The sequence below is a fragment of the Protobothrops mucrosquamatus genome, unplaced genomic scaffold, assembly GCF_001527695.2.
Source record: "Protobothrops mucrosquamatus isolate PMUCROS unplaced genomic scaffold, P.Mucros_1.0 scaffold1626, whole genome shotgun sequence".
NCBI lineage: Eukaryota > Metazoa > Chordata > Lepidosauria > Squamata > Viperidae > Protobothrops > Protobothrops mucrosquamatus.
Window position 1 is genome coordinate 99580 of NW_015387786.1, and position 20187 is coordinate 119766.

The window sequence follows — 20187 nt, forward strand, 5'->3', positions numbered from 1 at the left end:
CAAAAAAACAATTTTGAACATACAACTTTATAGCTGAAAAATTGAAAGAGGTAATAATTATACTCACACACACACACACACACACACACAGAGAGAGAGAGAGAGAGAGAGAGAGAGAGAGAGAATATATATACAGTATATTGCTGATCACTGCTTCAGGTGGTCAAAAATTACTATTGTAAGGGCTAAAATTCTGGCCATACACTTTAAAGCCTATTCCTCATGTCTGTCCATGAAGACTCAGAAGGACACAAGTTTGATTTAACCGGGACCACAGTTGTAACCTAAGTGAAACCAAGGGGAGAAAGAGAATTCCTTGAAGCCTGGTTCTCCACCAATAAGTCTATAAACAGACACATTGATAGCGACCCTATCTATCAACCACTGAGAACAAAAAAACTACTTCAATCCCGAAGGCAGCATTTAAAATGAATGAACAAACACCCCATCACACAGCAACAAAAATCACAACCCTCCACAAGAAACCGGACCACGTCTCAACAACAGCCTGCCAGCCAAACAACCCAAAACCAGACCATGACTCAGAGGCAACTAAAGGAACAAACACCATTTGCATCACACAGACAATACTTAAACACCAAAGACTATGGCCCAGCAACAACAAACAGCCAATCAAACAGCCCGAAACCAAACCATGACTCAGCAGCATCCGGACAATTAACACCCACACCAATTTACATCACACAAAAAGGTATTTAAAGGCCAGTGCTCTGACAGACGAGCACAATTCAAAGCACACTGAAGATATGCCCCCCCCCAAATGGAGACGAAACGTTTGCAGCCAAATCGCCAAGCTTGGAGATCAAACCAACAGCCCAACTTTTAAGCCATTTATTTATTAATGAATTCAGATTGTGATGTGGTTGATTTATTTCCATAATTGCCTCTTTTAAAACCAAGATCTTCACAATTCCTTACAGTATTTACAATTTACAAACAATTGTACATTTTCAGGATTTTTTTCACCATAAAGGGATATTTTTGTCTAAAAATTATCCATTACTTCTAGAATAAATCCAAACAAGAAACTATTTCAAAATCCACTAAGAACTGATCAGCAGAGCATCATCTGTACTATGCCCTTCCCTAATATATAGTGTATTCAGGTTTTTGGCACATATGCTAGAACTTCATTGTATGTATAATTCCTACAGGAATTATTTTTCAGATGAAAGATTTGAACGTGAGTCCTAAAATATGTTCAGAATGAAGCTGTAGATATATTAAAAGAAACACACTTATCCCAAATGTTTTTTTTTAAATTTCCCTTAAAATTCAGCCTGTGAGAAGTCAGCATGTTATTGCTCGTATGTGCTGTGATTATATATGACGAAATAGGATAGTCTTTCACGATGCAAGCTAAACCAGGGTAATAAAGCTATTCGTTGAAAGTGCATATAACATTATTTATCACAGATGTGTCTGTAAAATTGTATGTCACAATACAGTTCTGATATATGTTCTTGCTTATCCTTTCTAGGATGCAAGACATGATATTTTGTACCGTCTGCAACTCTCAAACAGCTTTTGGCAAGAGCTCCATATTCAGAATACATTGCAAGAGTAAAAGTTCTGCAGACAGGTGTGATGATTGCTAGGTCTAAATCAGCAGGCGAGCATTCAGCTGCTTTAGCAAATTGTTAGTCCTAGGAGGGGACATCAAGAGTGTGATAAAATGCAAGCTGAAAAATGATCTAAAGGTGTAGCCCTGGAGAAGCCAATGATTGAAATTATAATTCTAAATGGCTCTCTTATAAAGAGACAAGATGAACTGATTCTGGAATGGCTGAAGAGAACGAATCAAACAGATGCTGATTATTAATAGATGAAAAATGCAAAAACAGGCCTCAAATATTAAGTTGTTCAAGAAAGAGTTGTAGACAAAGTAGGTATCCTGTCCTCTAATTCTCCACATATCTATATTTGTGTGTATATTTTAAGACTCCGTGAGGATCAGTGAACCTTTCTAGGTAAATATACCACGGAGAGTGATTAGTTCTTTAAACTCTTCTATGGAAGAGTTTCTATTTTCTTCTATTTCTATGGAAAACTTTATATCTCCATATTCACGGAATATTCTTTGGGATGGAACATAGAAAACAAATTGTGGAAGGATAGTTATTTAGCTAGATGTAGTCTATAAAGACGAGACTTTGCCTCATATTTGCTACCACAAACTGGACTTGACTGGAAAATGATACATTGTACTCTTTATGATTTATTCCTCACTTCCCTTCTGCATCCCAGATCGGCCTCTATTCCTTGGTGATGCCATATCTGATTCTTTGCTCTTAAACATTTCAATTTTTTTTAGTGTCTTCTTCATTCTCCTGTTTGAAAATCTTTGATATTCTGTACTAAGCCTAATTTTGTTTGTCAGATGTGATGTTTTGAGTGTAAGAGTTAGAAGGGGCAGTAGAGTTATCCAACTGCATGATTCCACAGATTCTACAGATCCACTCAATGGATTTCCTGATGGAAATCCACCTAGTTTCTTTTTAAATACCACTAGCAAAGGTTAATTTACCACCACCAGAAGCAGTCTGTTCTAATGCTGAACAGCTTTTAGAATAAGGTCATTTATTCCAATGCCCCAAAACCTGCTTCTGCGTAATGGATTTCTGAGATCCAGTTCTTTGCACTTTAAACCCAGGGTTTTGTGTCCAGACTTCTGAAGCAGCTCTGAAGAATACTGCCCCATCTTCTACATTGACATCCTTTCAGATACTTGAAAACAGATGTCATGTCTTCCCCACAGCCTTCTGTTCTCAAGGATAAGCATACCCAATACCTCCAACCATTCTTCTTAAATCTTTCCTCTCAATACCATCTTGGTTTCTGTCCTCTGCTGTCCATAGTGTCCTTCCAAATATTCAGTATCCAGAACTGGATGTAATAATCTAGATGTTGTCTGACCAGTGCAATATAAGAGGAACAACGAGTGATCTTGATCTTGCCCCCTGCATCAAAGTAATCTAGGACTGCATTCGCTTTTCTTCCTAGCCGCATCTCACTGTTGGTTCATGTTCTGCTTATGATCCCTGAAAGTATCCAATTCTTATTTATATGTACTGCTACCCAGTGTTGTTCCACACCACCTTCTATATTTCCTATCCAAAAGTAGGACTTTTACATTTGTCCCTATTGAAATTCATCTTTCTGGTTTCTGGCCATTGTTCCAAAGAGTCAAAATCCTTCTGTATTATACCTGCCTTCCAAGGTGCATGCTTATTTTTTTGTCACCTCCAAATTTAATAATCAAATTTTGTAACCTTTGGCCAAACACTGGAAAAAATCAGTTTATATGCTTCTTTTTTCTCAAAAAAAAAAGTTCTAGGCAGTTAAACACCTCCCAGTTCTACATATAGTACAGTTCCTAAGGAACTGCAAATCCTCAGATATTTCTGACATGACATTTCCATTAAGTATAAAAGAAGCTTGAAGGGATCTTCTTAGATGACTGGCTGAGCCAGAAGGTGTGCTGAACATTGCATCCTGGATTTCTGTCCTGGATTTGGATTTCTTCCCTTCACTCATTGTGGGATCCTGCAGTAATACTTGTACACGGGCAATTACACTGCAAACAAATCTTGTATTGATTTGGATCCAGTAACAATTAAAACAATTTTCATAATGCCCTATTGGATAAATTACATTTTTTCTGCTCCCTTGTTATTATATTTACAACTCATTTTTTGTTCCTTTAATGAAAATTCAGTTTTAGGTTTTCTTTATGAAACCATAGAAAAAGAGATTTTATAGCTAGGACTGAAAGTGACTGAACTTGACAACAATTGTATTTTATGACAACCTCTGCTTTCATGTCCCCAGCCTACTTTCCTATCATAATTTTTATTCCCTTTTGTGTATTTCCCCCTTCTGTCTTTCCCTCCTCCCCCTTCCCAACTGCAAGAAATTCCATATCTCTGCATTGGCTGGAAACAAATCTCTTTACCGGGGTGCATTTTAATGGAGGGCATGCTTCACTTAAGTCACTAGAACCTTAACTATAGAATATTCAATTTCTTTGCAACCCAGAACCAGAGCTTTTCCTTGAGAGCCATGCTCATAAGGATAGTAAAAGAATTAGTATTACAGGACTAAATCAGATTAAAAGGGGGGGGGAATATGAATTAGATTTTGTAACAGATGGTGCATTGGAAATTAAAGGTGCTTTGCGAATGGAAGCGACAGCAGCTTTGCCTCTTTTTTTCTCTCGGTCTTTCTCTTTCATGCACTTGATAGATGGGTACAAATCACAACAATCCCGTCTTGACAGCCAATTTTGAGAATCTGATCTGGTTAAAGACATGGCTTTCCTGCTCCACTCACTGAAACTGAGTTCTCTTTCATTTTTAGACAGCACCTTGTCGCATTTAGGGAAGCAGGATCACCTGTCTTCCTTTAATGAAATTTCTTTAATTATACTTATAGCTCTTTAGTGTTAATTGCTTTTCCATTCAGTCTGAATTCTTAGTCTGTCTCCTAGGAAGATTTTCTTTCCCCCTGCCGATACACATGCTATCATTTTTCTAAAAAATGCTTTTCATTGTTAGCCGTTGTTGTCAGATCTATTCCAATTAGTTCTCAAGTATCAGAACCAGTGTGTTGAAGAAAGAATAGTAAACAGTGAACTCGCATTATTTTTATTTTGACCAAGTCACTTGTAAAAATGGAGCTCTGCTGCTTCTTCCCATAAAGGCAAATTCCATATTCAACCCCCCTGGGTGCTAATAACACTACAGTAAGTTTACATTTGGCCAGAGAAGGATGCCTCATCTTGTTAATTTGGGGTGATTTCTGGAAAGCAAGGGAAAGTGGGGGGGAAAAATAGATACAGAATAGGGAGGGAATCCTTTCCGAAGACGTGAAGGCCAATATCCTTAGAGCTGGCAACTAACAGTTAGTGGAAATAAAGCTCCCTCCTGGCAGTCAAATCAAATGTAGTAACAACTCAACGACTCCCTGCTGCTTGCTGACAGCATGGTGTAGCATACTGGGACAAACATTCACTTAAATGCTGATTGCAGGAAAACGTCATTTCACAACTTGCCAAGTGCTGTTTTTCTATTCTTTTTCTCCCCGACTCCCATCCAGCATTTTCTCTCTTTCCTTTTAAAAATGGGAAAGTGGGTAGAGGTATTTGGGGATAAATCACGACTATTTTGGGGGATACATTTGTTTGTGTTTATGTTAAAACATTTAATAAAGTATAAAGTTACTTGTTTATAACCGGTTCTTAAGAGAGTGTCTACAGGCCTCGGGCTAGAGTGGGAAATGGACCCCTTGTGCAGTGTTTTTGGTCTATCAGTTTGTGCTTATTTTTCTGGATTTCTATTTTAGGTTATTTCTATTTGCATTTTTTTCTTATTCTATTTTTTTTTAAGCCACTCATGGTCATGATAGACTGTGGCGGCCTATACATTTCATTCATTTCATAAATAGATAAGACAAATAGAGGTTGTAATTTGAGAGGGGCAGAATAAATAACTGTGGGTGATGATTATAATATTCAACTATTCTTTAATATTTCCAGTGCATAGATAGTAATAGTTTTTAAAAGTGCAAACAATTGAAATTTAAACTCTTGAGCCTGGAGATTCTTGGCTGTATTTCCTCCTTTATGTTATTGCTCTTTTCTCATTTCTTTGAAAATGACAGACAAATAGGCACACATGATCCATAGCACCAGATTTGTGACTGGCACAAGTAACTGCTTTTGATGTTGTAATCACTTCAACATAATCCTTATTTGAAAAGCCTGTTACATCCTAAAATAAATCTTCCGTTATTTTTGTGGTATCTTTATTTTGTTTTCTTGACTGAATGCAATGCTGGATTGCTTTCTGCCATTTCCGTCTGTCTAAAATGATGGTGGGTGAGCAGGTTGGGGAGGGAATTGCAGCTTTGTTTATAACATTTATTCTTATCTTTCCTGCTTGCTCCAGGTGTGTATCTGTGAATTAACAGGTGAACTTTTGAGCCTGCAAGAGGGGAAAAGAAGAGGAGGGACATGCTGACTTGGGTTGGGAAAAAAAAACTGAACTTTTTTGCTGATTGCTCCCATTTATTTACCATGATACAGGCAAGGGGCAGCGCAATATGGCTAAAAAGATGAAACATTTGACTGAAAATTTTTAAAAAGCAACATGCTAGGTAAACAGGAAGGCAAAGAGGCATGAACACTGAGTAAAATCAGTTATTCATGCTACTGTAGTAGCCACCTTTACTACAACCCAGAATGGTCTATGTGCACAAATGTTCCTGACCTTTAAGTCTGAGTGCCTCCCAGGAACCTCGTGATTGCTGCCCAATGCATGATTGTGATGCTGTGAATTTAAAGCTGTGCATGTTTATTAAACACCTGAATGCCTGCTTGTCTATTAAGCTGTAGGAGGTTAACTATTTATACTAAAAGATGCCTGCAGAGAAAAGGAGTGAAATCTGCCCCCCCCCCCAAGTTGCTGCAGGCTGTTTTTCCCCCAGCATGACATGGGATAAAATAGTTTAAAGGAACTGAATGCAGTGAGGTACATGTGACTCAAGATCCTTCAGATTCCTTTCTGCACAAAAATTGCTTCATAAATCAGTGGTCATGTATTCTTTAACCCAGCTATATGTGTTTGAACTGACCAAACTATGTACAAATTCAACAATTGGAAAGGCAACACTTTTCCAAAGACATGGTAAGGGTGGGAAGGATCAGAAGATCACTGGATCTCTGCAAGTTTCTTTTTAATTCTAGGAAAAGACTAGTGGTTTCTGTCTGAATCTTTTTTTCTTAGATGTATCTATCAGTCAGCTTCATGCTCAAAAGGCAGAAGGTATGCTTGATAGCTGCCTAGCATTTTGTGGCTGGGCAATCCAGATATCACAAATTATGTCAGATGACTTTGCATAATAGCTATGCTTCTTGAGGGATTATTTTGGGGGCAAGGACAGGAAGAATCTGAGATAACTGGGTTGTCTTTATATATATATATATATAAACTTTTCACTCCAGTGCAGAATTGAAATCTATGAATATAGGGGTCTTTTCATAGCCCTAACATTTTTCCTCATCATATTTTTCACATGCAACCAGATGAGAATAACTGAAACTTTGATTTTAAACTATGATGTAAAATCATGCTTTGATTTTAAACAATCATGAAACAGAATGAAGAAAATGTATTTTATAACTTATTCTAAGTTAATATTTAATTACTATTACATCAAACCTCAGAAGAAGCATATTAACACCATAGAGATGAAGTAGCATGCATCTAAATGAAATGTCATTCAAATATTTATTTAAGCATACAGTATATCAATTTTGCTCATGTACAGATCCTTGTTTAACAACCACTCTGATCAAACTAACAAAGGCAGCAGTCCTCATATTAGTTGCATTGGTCATGCGATTGCCATTTGTAATCTTCTTTGCTGACTTTCTACAAGGAAAGTCAGTGGGGAAGCAGGCTGAGGGTTACAAATGGTGATCTTCTGAGGTCCTCACTTAATGGCTCATGGTGATTTGCTTAACAATAGCAACTGGAAGTCTGGAATTTCTATCCCTAAGTGGTGCATGAATGTGATGTCATGCTCTATGACCACTTTGCTTAGCAAATGAAATTATTATGGTTCCAATTACCATCATTAAGTGAGGACTACCAGTTTACATTTAATTTTAATATTGGTTGTTGTATTTAAATCGTAAAGTCATAATAGTTGCATATTGCCTTAATTTTCTTCCCCCAGTGTAGGCATAAAGCCATGTAATTTGGTTTTCTTTGGGTTGAATTAGTCATGATTTCTATGGTATAAGGACATGGAACTATTGTTGTTAATGTTGACCTTGCAAGTAAAATCTAGCATCATGTCATGGCTTTTAAAGATCCGTCTGCCCCAATAACTACAGTGATGGTGCATATCTAAGGACACATTTAATGAAAGCTACATTAGTGCATGTATACAGACTTGTTAAAACACTTTGTCTCACTAATATTGATTGAACAGCAGTAGTTTGTTTAATGCAAGTGTATTTTTTTCAATTATTATGTTACTTAAAAGTCATTAGGATAATAGCAACTATCAGTGAAATACATTAGATATAAAATAATGACATAATAATTGATCTGGATTTGGCAGGAAAAGAAAACACATATCTTCCTTTCTCTCTCTTGTCATATAATGCCAAAACCCAACTGAGATGCTCGATAAAAGGGTTCTGTAATCTTGATATATATATAATGTGCATGGTTTGTAGGCATATAGATTCCTCACCGCTGCCAAAATAATTGTTATGTCGATGAATATTTTTGCCAGTTAATTATCCAAAATATTGCATAAATAATTACATACTGTTATTATGCATGTAACAGTAGCATTGATCCATCAGTTGTTTATATATAACATTTAGAGCTTTAAACACAAGAAGCTAATTCTGAATTGATTGATTGAATCATTTATTTGCATCCATAGGTTTTAGCAAAGTTTAATCTGAGGACAAAGAGGGCCAAGGAAATTAACTGGAAACAAATTATGCCTACTTTTGATTAACCCATATCTGCAATAATATTGTTGAAGCCCCTAATTTTCTGAACCCTGTGATGTCGCATCACACAAGATTCTTTCTTTCTTGTGGTTATGGGATGGATTCATCCTTGCTTATTTGAGATAACCTTTGTGTGCCAACTACAAATGTATTTTTCATCTAAGGAACACTTTGAAACTGTCCCCACATTAATTAGTGTTACAAGATAAAGAGAAGGAGAGAGAGCTTGAATAGGGTGAAGAGAAGGATAGTTTTGAAACATTTTATGTGCCCTCTTTTTAATGGGGTCTATTGTCTCCTCAGTGTTCATTTGTAATACCAACATAGTGCGTAGTGCACTATACTTGCTTTTCAGCATAGCTGTAAGAAAGGGATGTTATGAATCTTCAACAAGAGAGGATATGTGTGTGTATGTATGTATGTATGTGTATGCACACACAAACACACATACACACACAAATGAAATAAGTAAAAAATCCCTATTTATTTCTGTACAGGTATTTATTAAGGATAGCCTTAATATAATGAAATGTCCTTTAGAGATAGGATTTGTTATGATTAGTAATCATCTCATCCATTAAGGTTAACCAGGCACCTCTTAAGATATTGCTTATTAAAAGAGGGGGAAAAAACTTTCTATTCCTTTCCCAACTAAGCCAGTGCACCTTAATGCAATGATGATATGTTAGACACAGCAGTTGTCAAAGCATCGTATTACAGTGATGCCATAATGACACCCTGTCTCTGTAAAGTAGTCATGTTTTCTCAAATCACACGTTGCACCGTTGATTTCTGACATGACACTTCATTCAGTCGCTTTCCTTTTTTTCAGCATTGCTATTCTCTGACAATAGCAGCTGGTGCCCATTTTCCCACTAAGTGATTCACATTTTGCCACTTTGCTAGAGTGCAATTAGCTGAAGCAGGAAAAAAAAAAGACTCATTGTAAAGTAGCTCAGCTGAGATTGTAACTCAACTCCATAACAAGAACTGGCGAGTCAGTGCCTTGAGGTGAGCAACATATTTGGACAGAGAAAGCAACATTGAGATTTTTTCCCTTTTCTCACAAGAAGTATAATAACCTCTCTTTTTGGATTCTGGTCTTCTCCATGCTCTCATTCTTTATTGGCTTTATTTATTTCCAAATATAAATTTCCCCCCTCCTCCTCCTCTTTTGTGCAACAGAAATTTAAAATATATATCCCATTTTCATTTACTTAATACTGATGTGTCTGTATCTTATTAGATTAATTTGAGATTTAGTCATGTTGAGAGTATAGCCACTGAATTCTGGACCTATTTAGCTCGGACTATTTTATGTCTTCCTGATTTTAGCAGAATAACTGTGTTCACACATTCGTGCCCTAGTCATAACTTGGTTGGATTACTGCAATGTTCTCAATATGGGGCTGCCTTTGAAGAGTATTTGGAAGCTATTACTGGTACAGAATCCAGTGGCATGGGTTGTTCTGAAGACCCCTAACCTGGCCCATGTAACATCACTGTTACATGAGCTGCATTGGTTGCCAGTTTGTCCAGTTGAAGGTGTTGGTTTATCACCTTTAAAGTCCTTCATGGTATGGAACCAGGTTATATGGAGTATTTTCTTACTCCAGTGGGATTCACCATTCCCACTCACATTGGCAGAAGAGGCCTTCTTTGGACCCTGTCACCCAAAGAATGATGGTTAATGGGATAAAGGAAAAGAGCCCTCTCTGCCTTGTTTCTCAGCAGATATGGAACATCTTTTCTACAAAGGTGAGATCTTCCTTCACCCGTTGGCCAACCTGCAGATCCAGGTTTTAAGGCCTTTCCAGAAGGGAAAGGCCTTAAAACCTGGATCTGCAGGTTGGCTTGGGACCCTGATAGGGGTGCACTATGCTGTAGGTGACTGAGTGAGCGAGAGACAAAAGTCCACTCCTATACCATCCATGTTCTTGGTATTAACTTTTTATTTGTTATTAACTTTAATTTTCATACTTTTAACATTTTTATATTTACACATTTATTATAACCTATTATAACCCACCTAGGGTCACTCGTGACAGTGAATGAGTAGCATATAAATTTAATAACTAAATAATAAATATAACCACCATTCTGGCAGTTCCACCACATTCCCATTCTTGTCTGGGAAGAAAAATGAGATATTCATTGAGTAAGTAAAATGAATAGTACTTTAAGGGTGGCTAGATACTGCTCCAACTTGTTTGGGCTAGTTGAACGTAGGGTACATACGTGTACCAGGAATACCTTAATATATTTTAGAGATGCAAATATATTCTGTATTGCTGGAGAAATCTCTAGCCCTAGAACTATATCCTGCTTCTAAATTATTTTAGAGTCACCTTATTGGTGAGATGGGTGGCATTTAAATTAAATTATATTAAAATAAAGAAATAAAATATTTCATTCTATGCCTGTTTTCTGTTCAAGCTGAATACTCAAGGTGGCTTATAAAGCAAAACAGTGCAATTTCCCATGCTTCTCCCCCCAAAGACGATAATAACATTAGATTTTTGAGAGAAAATGGGAAAAAGCAAAGCTGCATTTCGTAGTCTGAAGCCAATGCAAAAGTGAGGCTCTCCCCTTGTGTGCCTGATAGGAAAGGCTTCAAAAACCAAGGGTATCTTCAGAAGTGCCTCTCCTGCAAATTTGAATGTCCAGACCAGCTTGTAATGGGGGCGGGGGGGGGGACACAGTCTCTCAAAGTTAGATCTTAAACTATTGAGAGCTTTAAAGTTTAATACAACCATTTACATTGTACCCGGAAGTGTTTAGTAATTCTGAGTGGTGATCAAAGATGGAACATATACTTCTCTATTAGCATGGTTTCATGAAGTCATCCCAGAAATGTCTTCCCAGAAATTCTGCATTGACTACTGTAGTTAAATTTGTTCTTGTATCTCTTCCCATCTCTATTCAGACCATGAAAGCATAAACTCCTTTTTAAACTCCTTAGAATGAATTGGCAGAAAAAAGAAAGAAAAGAAAACATAAACATAGTAAATCAGTTTAAAAATATATTAAATCCCTCCTTAGTGTGACAATATCGGATCCATGCTACTTTATTATGATAAAATCTGTTTATTAGGTAGTCCTTATTATCTGGCTGATGGCTGTCAGTACAAGTTGCAAGTTAATTCTTTTAAGAGTCTGAAGGAAATAAGGTTATAGCTCACTATTAGAGCACATTCTTTATAACCAGATGGGTTCAGGTTGAACTTTTGCCATCTCTCTCTACTGCCCAGCTAGAATGTTGAAAAAAAGGTGATGGTCAGTACAGGTGAAAGTCAGTTAGAACATGACTCAAAATGTCTCCAAGCTAATCTTTAGAGCTAAAAAAAACCCTCTTTCCTTATGCAAATCTTTTATTGTATAAAATTCATGACAAAGCTCAAATGGAAAATAGAGACCTGGGGGAAAAAAGAATTAAAAGATAGTCTGCAAAGGTAGACTTACGACCACAATGGAGATCAAAATTTCTGTTGCTAAGTGAGACAGTTGTTAAGTCCGTTTTGTCCCATTTTATGACCTTTCTTGCCACAATTGTTAAGTGAATCACTGCAGTTGTTAAGTTAGTAACATGATTGTTAAGTGAACCTGGATTTCCAATTGACTTTGCTTGTTAGAAGGTTGCAAAAAGGATCACATGACCCTGAGACACTGTAACTGTCATAAATTTGAATCAGTTGCCAAGCGTCTGAATTTTTATATTGTGACCATGGTTGTAGACAGTGCTTTTTTTCTAAAAAAAAAAGGTGCCGGAACTCACACACGTCATACAACCCGCCTTGCCTACTCTACAAGGTTCCATCCAAAAAAGGTGCCGGAACTCCGTTCTGGGCGTTCTATGAGAAAAAAAAGCCCTGGTTGTAGATGAGAAAAACAGTCATAAGTCACTTTTTTCAGTGTCGTTGTAACTTTGAACAGTCACTAAAATAAACTGCTGTAAGTCGAGGAATATCTTAATGCATACTTGTTTTTATTTGCCTTTATTTATTTACAAACATCTGTATTTTAGTGTTAGAATAGAATAGATTAATAACTTTATTGTCACTTTGAACGTACACTAAATTGGCATACATTGAAATGAAATTTCAATGCATACAGCTCTCAAAGGGTCACCACCTCCAATATACACTACATAAATATGACAAAAATAAATAAACAAACAAACAAACAAACAAACAAATAAATAAATACAGAATTATGCATATACCCACATATATTATATGACATGTGCATGGGGTGAAAAACAAATCTTGCTAGTTTACCGGACCAATGGCATAGGGAACAAAGCTATTACAGAATCGTTAGAATTGTGTTGTTAGAATAATCATGAAACCTGTTTATAATGCTACATACGTTTTTGAGCTTACATTTGTCTTTTCATTTTATAGATGAAATATATATAAATTCATGTGGTCATCTTTTTTATATGTCTTCTCCAAAGTCCTCTGGATTTTGAAGATTACAAATCTCAGGCTAGGTTAGGAAATGCTATCATTTGTTTCCAACAGCATGAAAGGTAGATTAACATATTTTGTTTTCCTATAGATCCACCCCAATGGCCTACAACATGCTGTCAAGTTTTCTTTTTTAAAGAAACAAAATTAAAATACCCCCCCGCCCCAAATACATCTTGGAAAACAAATTACATATAAAAACATATTAAAATTCCCTTTTAAAAGACTTTAAAAATTGTTTGTGGAAATAGGCTGAAAATTTATTTTACTTACAAAATAACTAAAAAAAATATATGATGGAATTGTTCAAAAGTCCTTTTCCTTGCTTCCTTTGCTAGCAGAACAAAGGACTGAATTCAGGCCTTCCTAGTTGTATCTGTAAGATATAATCCTAAATAAATAATTTTATTTTTATATTTATTTTATTTACATTTATTTTAAGAATAAATATTGTGTGCTTAAATATGAGACATAACATTTCTCATGGTAAATGTTAACTGCATTTATATTTTTATTAATTGTCTGTGACTTAAACCCCCTTATAACAGTACATTGTAAAACTGACTATGAATGAAGATGAAGTCATCACTGTAAGAGTAGCTTTTTCTGAAAAAAGTATTCTCTTTGAAATAAAGTTCTATTCGCTATATTCCTCTTAGACTTCACATGAATTTTAGTGCCTTTAATTTTAGATTGAAGTGAAGTCTAGAATAAAAATCACTGGCTGACGATTGGATTTAAAGGCAGTTGTTAATATTTCAGACATATAAAAAAGGCTGCAGGAAATCTGGTAAAGAGAGCAAATAGGAATCAAACTCTTTTTTGTGGGTGAGAGGTTAATAAGGCAACTTGAAATGTAATGAGTAAGTAATGATTAGGAAATAATTGCTCTGTTATAGAGGTCTGTTTTACTTTTTACTACTGTACCTCTCATAACAAGCTCAAATAATAAGTGCTAATAGGCTTATATCCAAAAGAAGTATTATCCATCCCCAAGGTTAGGAATACACATAACTAGTTGTAATTGAAATGTTTTATCAACATTTATTCCCCCTTTACCAAAAAGGTGGAAAAGAGATAAATTAACTTTCAGGGAGCAAGACAAAATTTTCAGCAGGGGTGATATTGAATTATAATTCCTTTTTTTTGTTTGTCCTTATTTTCCTCCTTTTTATGTTAGTGATATACTTGTGCTATTGCTAGTACATTTCAACTGCCAGTTACCCCTAGGGTGGCTTGGAGCAGGGTAGTGTGACTGGGTTCATATATTGTACCAGGTCAAAATGTGGTTTCTTTGTATTGACCTAACTTGTGTGAACGGAATTAATTGTAGCTTATTGAATTAATCATGATAAAACTATGCCTTACTATGATATGCACACCTAGTCTATATCATTCTGTAGCTGGGTTTATATAGCATATTTTCTTCTCCATTTTTCCCAGACAAATTGCCTGTAAGGATAGTTAGCTTGGGAGAAAGAGACTGGCCCAAAGTCACACAGCCAAGGAAATCCACTGAAAGTCTTTGCACCAGTCACTCATTCTCGATCCACCCTAGTTCACAGGATGGTGGCTGTAGGGAAAAATAAGAGGAGGGAGTGCACCTTAGCAAAAGGCAGGATACAAATTGAATATATATACATACACAAATAATTATGATTAAGAAATGATTTAGGTTTGGTTGCAGGTAATACCAAGCCACAAGCCACAGAAGCTGGGATTTCACATCGAACAAGTAGAACTTATCATTTTGTTCCTTTAATAATGTTACCTGAATTTTAAACAGATGGAAATACATCTATGTAGCATTAATGGACTTTCTAATGTAGCACTTTATTCATTCAATAGCCAGAGATAGATTACAATAGATTGCTTCAAGAAATGTGTGTTCCCTCTCTTTCCTGATTTCCTACAAGATGTAGTTGTTGTGATGATTAAAATGGCAAAGTGGAACTAGGTGGAGTAGCCAGATATAAATTTCCAGAATCAAACAATATGATATTGTCCTAGTGGACAATCATTTAAATATGAGCCAGCAGTGTGCTGCAGCTGCCAAAAAAGCCAACACAGTGCTAGGTTGCATTAACAGAGGGATAGAATCAAGATCACGTGAAGTATTAATACCACTTTACAATGCCTTGGTAAGGCCACACTTGGAATACTGCATCCAGTTTTGGTCACCACGATGTAAAAAAGATGTTGAGACTCTAGAAAGAGTACAGAGAAGAGCAACAAAGATGATTAGGGGACTGGAGGCTAAAACATATAAGGAACGGNCTTCCAACTTTACCATTATTATTATATATAAATTATATATTATGCAGTTGTTCTTCCAGTTTAATTTGTAGAGGAGTTCATTACATAATCCATTCCAGAGAACTGAGCACAGGATCTTTTCCTTAGCCATTTTTTTCAGGACAAAAGAAAAATCATCCCAAGTGCCTTAAATCTTCACTCATATCAAATCTTTTCTTTTAAAAAAAAGTTATGTGGAATATGAAGGTTTTTTTATAAAAAAGAAAATCTATGGATTTCTAAACATTTTTAAAACAGTTTGTATTTTTTTCAAAGCTAGAGAAATGTTATTCAGAGGCATCCAGCCCTTACAGTCGCTCAGTAATTACTAGATTGTGAGAGAATTATTTGATATTTTAATTATAGACATACAAAATCCTGTGTCAGAATGAAGATGTAGACTTATTGCTGATAGACAGCAAGAAGAAAGCCAAGCTTTAGTAGCCTAATATTTCATGCTGTATCTCATATTGTAATGTATTTAAGAGCTGTCTAACAAGTATAAATTAATAAATTGGATATTTTTGTAAAGATTCTACACTGAAAGGAATTCATAAGGTTGCAGTAATTGAGTAGCGATCCATTTTCTTTCAAATGGTTTTGAGAAAAATGTTTCAGAATAAGAAAAATGAATGAAGGATTTATTAATTATAGATGTATTAATTACACTAGTCACCACAAGGTAGAAAATGGAGAGGAAACCCAATTGAATACAACACATCTGAAACATTTATCCTCTTCAAATAGTGGAAAAATGTATTTTTTTGGCTAGACTTTTTCCTTAGTTGGATATCATATTGATTCTGTTCCTCATTATTAACATAATATTTATCCAGGTAACTGATGACAAACTTGCTGGATTAATAATCAGAATTTGTACTGACTTTGGGCTTGAAAATCTGTACCATCTTTTGCATCTTTATTGGAATTCCTAAGCAAAATTGGTACTCCAGGTGCCATGTTTTTGTCCCATGTTTAAATAGTCTTCATTTAGCAAAGGAATATGAGAATTCTAACAAATTCATTTCAACTATACTTTTGGTTTTGGAAGGATTCTAGGATTGTTTATATGTTGTGTATGTGTTGAATAAGATAAATATATTTTTGACTCTGCTGAAATAAACCAATCCTTATATAAAATATCATGACAAAAGATAGTTGGCTAATTGAGAAAAGAGAACTAAAGTTCTGATAACTAAGAAATTCACTGCAACATTTCCTTTCCAAATTGATTAAACGCTCATATTTTTAAAAGGTAACATGTTCTAGTTTGGTAACAGTTCATGAAGCCTATTGAGAACTCTGCCCATTTATTCAAAAGGGTTTTTTTCACCTAAAATTTAGTATAAGAATGACATAGATGAATCAGTCAGATTGATACGTTCTTCAGGATTAGAAGCTATTTTTTGTTGAATATTGACCCAACTCAAATTTTCTTCTGTCATAAGTGAAATAGATTTCACTGCATTCTTGAAAATCTTTCAAAGAGTACATTAGCATGGTGTTTGCCATGACAGCACTGTCTCTTCAGTTAAGAAGCATATAGCAATCAATCTGCCACTTAGAAGAATTTTTTTCCAGTTTTAACAGTCAGAAAATGTGCAAGTTCAGATGTTTTTTACTAGTTTGAATACCTCCTTTATAATAAGAAGAGATCAATGATCTTATCATCTGACAAGTAAAACTTCTGTTTCCTTCTTTCAACAACAGCAATTTTTTTCCAAAAATAGTCAAATATTGGTTTTCATGTCATATACCGGTAGTCTTCCATATGTATTGGATGCTTGCATTATTATTGATTAATCCTATGGACAACAGCTGAAATGTAATTGCAGACAAAGCTTATGAATTATTCCATTTAGATTTTGTGAAAAAGAAATCAAGCTTAATTATCCACTGTAATCTGAGATCAAATATCTCTTTATAAATTTCTTTAAACGTGATTTATTCCTTCATACTGAGATCCAATCAATATAGAAAGTACAGTCATGCTTTATCAAACCTGCTGACAAAAAAGAATTTACTGAGCAAAACATTCATCTGATATATACAGAAACAATTTTGATGTTCTTTGCTTTTGTTGTTACTGGAGGGTATAAATGTGGTGCTATAGGGCAAAGAAGTTCTAAGAACAACTTGGCTGTGAATTCATTATTGCTATATATGACAACTTTAGAATCTGGAGAGGTGATTTAAAAGAAATTTGTAAAAGTTCAAAAATATATTGTATTATATATTTTCTAATTTTTGTCTATAGCCAGTCTGAGGCTTTGCTACAGCTCTGTCAGGTGCTTATGCTGATTACCTTTCTGTAAAACAAGAGGTATTGACTAATGAATGAATGATTACGTCTTTAGCCCTTGCAGCACTGCCTTTAAGTATCATTGTCTTTAATGCACAGAAACCTCTTTCTCTCCCATTCTCTTTACAATGCAGGCTTCTTTGCAGAATGTCAAGCAAAGATCGACACATTGATTCTAGCTGTTCGTCATATATCAAGACGGAACCATCAAGCCCCGCCTCCTTGACGGACAGCATCAACCATCACAGCCCTGGTGGCTCCTCTGACGCCAGTGGAAGCTACAGTTCAACCATGAATGGACATCAGAATGGGTTAGATTCACCACCACTCTACTCTTCAGCCCCAGGTCTTGGGGGCAATGGGTCTGTCAGGAAACGATATGATGATTGCTCCAGTACCATTGCTGAAGATTCACAAACCAAGTGTGAATATATGCTGAACTCAATGCCCAAAAGATTGTGTTTGGTTTGTGGTGATATTGCATCAGGGTATCACTATGGTGTGGCTTCATGTGAGGCCTGCAAGGCTTTCTTCAAGAGGACAATTCAAGGTCAGTGCTTGATCATCCTTTTCTCAACTGAAGAAAAACCAGAGCACAATTCTGTTTCTCCTCCCCTCTCCCTTTATTTTCTATGGAATCATTTTGTACAATTTGATTGGATCAAATCATGCTTGTGCTAGGCTCCAGTACAGTCTGTTGATGTTGTTATGTGAGTGAAGGCTGCCCAGTTTAGGTTGCCAGTTTTCATTTTGATATAAAAAATTAGATTAAAATGTCTTATCCATAGAAGCCTCTTTCTTATCAGTCTTCTTTGGATGTGGGAGACTTCCTTACAAAAGTTAAGACAACTTTCCAGAAGTAACTCCTGATACCCTCTGTCATGCCTATGTTGGCCTTTATTTTGTCTCTTTTGTGTGTGTGTGTTTTAAAGACGTATTTGAACAATAAGATGACCAGTTCCAAAATACATTTTATAATTTATCATATTAATTCATCTCTTTGATGCTAGCTTAGCAAATAAGTCCTTTAGGTCATTTTACATATTTTACCTAAATTTTAAATATTTGTAATCATTGCTGTCCTATTACAACTGATAAGCTTACACATTGTGCTAAACTGTATAATGCAATTCATTGTCTCAGTTTCCACAAGATGCTAAGCTTTAAATCATACTTTACAAAGATCAATAATTAGGATCACATAACACACTAAGTCAAAACCAAATAAGTTGTGGTATAGCTTATCATGGACTGTATGAATCAGGTTATTGTTTGATTTGTTACATTTTATTTATAAGGTAATTTCATGTCCTACCTTAAGTAGTTCTGTTTACAGAAATAGTACAGCTTTAGTATTAAAGGCTATGATGGGATCAACAATTTTTCTGGCTCTTGTACCATCAAGCAATTATGCTAGCTCAGGCACCTTATAAGTAAAAGTGCAGAAATAGTGTGAAAATTCAGGCAAATTCTTATGTGAGATTGCCAAAATCACAACAATCATAGGTGATTTTAATGAAATCTCATGAAATTTGACCGAATAGCAAAAGAACAGAGTTGGAAGGGACCTTGGAAGTCTTGTAGTCCAAGAAGAAGACCCTATACCATTCCAGACAAGTGGCTGTCCAGTCTCTTCTTAAAAGCCTCCAGTGATGGAGTACCCACAACTTCTGAAGGCAAGTCACTCCACTGGTTGATTGTTCTCACTGCTAGGAAATTTCTTCTTAATTCTAGGTTGCTTCTCTCCTTGATTAGTTTCCATTCATTATTTCTTGTCTTTCTTTCGGGTGCTTTAGAAAACAGGTTTACCCTCTCTTCTTTGTGGCAGCCCCTCAAAAATTGGAACACTGCTATCATGTCACACCTAGTCCTTCTTTTCATTAGAAATACCCAATTCCTGCAACTTTTCTTCATATGTTTTAGCCTCCAGCCCTCTAATCATTTTTGTTGCTCTTTTCTGCACTGTTTCCAGAGTCTCAACATCTTTTTTATAATATGATGACCAAAACTGAATGAAGTAATCTAAGTTGGTCTTACTTTATAGAGTGGTACTAGCACTATGTATTTCTCTCCTAGATCTTTTGGCATCCTCAGGTAAAATAGCTTTTGGATTGCTGTGCAATTTCCTTGAGGATATTATGCATTACCCTAGGTTATGAAAATGTCCTTTATTGAATAATAATAATCAAATAATAATATCCCATCTGAAATATGTAGAGTTTCAGTTTAGTTGCTTCCTGCTTCACTGTTTAGGACATTAGTAAAATAAGAAAAATACTGCTCCCTGCTTAGTTATAAAATGACAGTAACAAGATAGAAAATGTTCACCAGGCTCCCACAAAGACAAGGATGAACATTGCTAAGATATATATTTATTGTATGTCAAGAAAAGGTAGTGTATAAACTACTTGAAAACTTCTTAGCTAGCAAGAAGGGCCATTCAGAATTTAAATCTGGTCACCTCTCACACCCTTCATGTTCTCTTTCAATGCCACTGTCACAAAAGAGAAAAAAAGGTTCGTTTTTATCTCTAGCTCTCATAGTGTCTGTTGATAATACATGCT

General features: G+C 35.6%; 1 protein-coding gene across 1 annotated transcript in view; it reads left to right on the forward strand.

The window, feature by feature from the left end:
• Window positions 1-20187, forward strand: part of ESRRG (estrogen related receptor gamma) — a 182983-nt gene that overhangs the window by 25101 nt on the left and 137695 nt on the right. The window contains exon 2 of the mRNA XM_015822613.1: window positions 17758-18173. Within this exon, the coding sequence (XP_015678099.1) occupies window positions 17758-18173 (416 nt within the window). The remainder of the gene's footprint in view (window positions 1-17757; window positions 18174-20187) is intronic.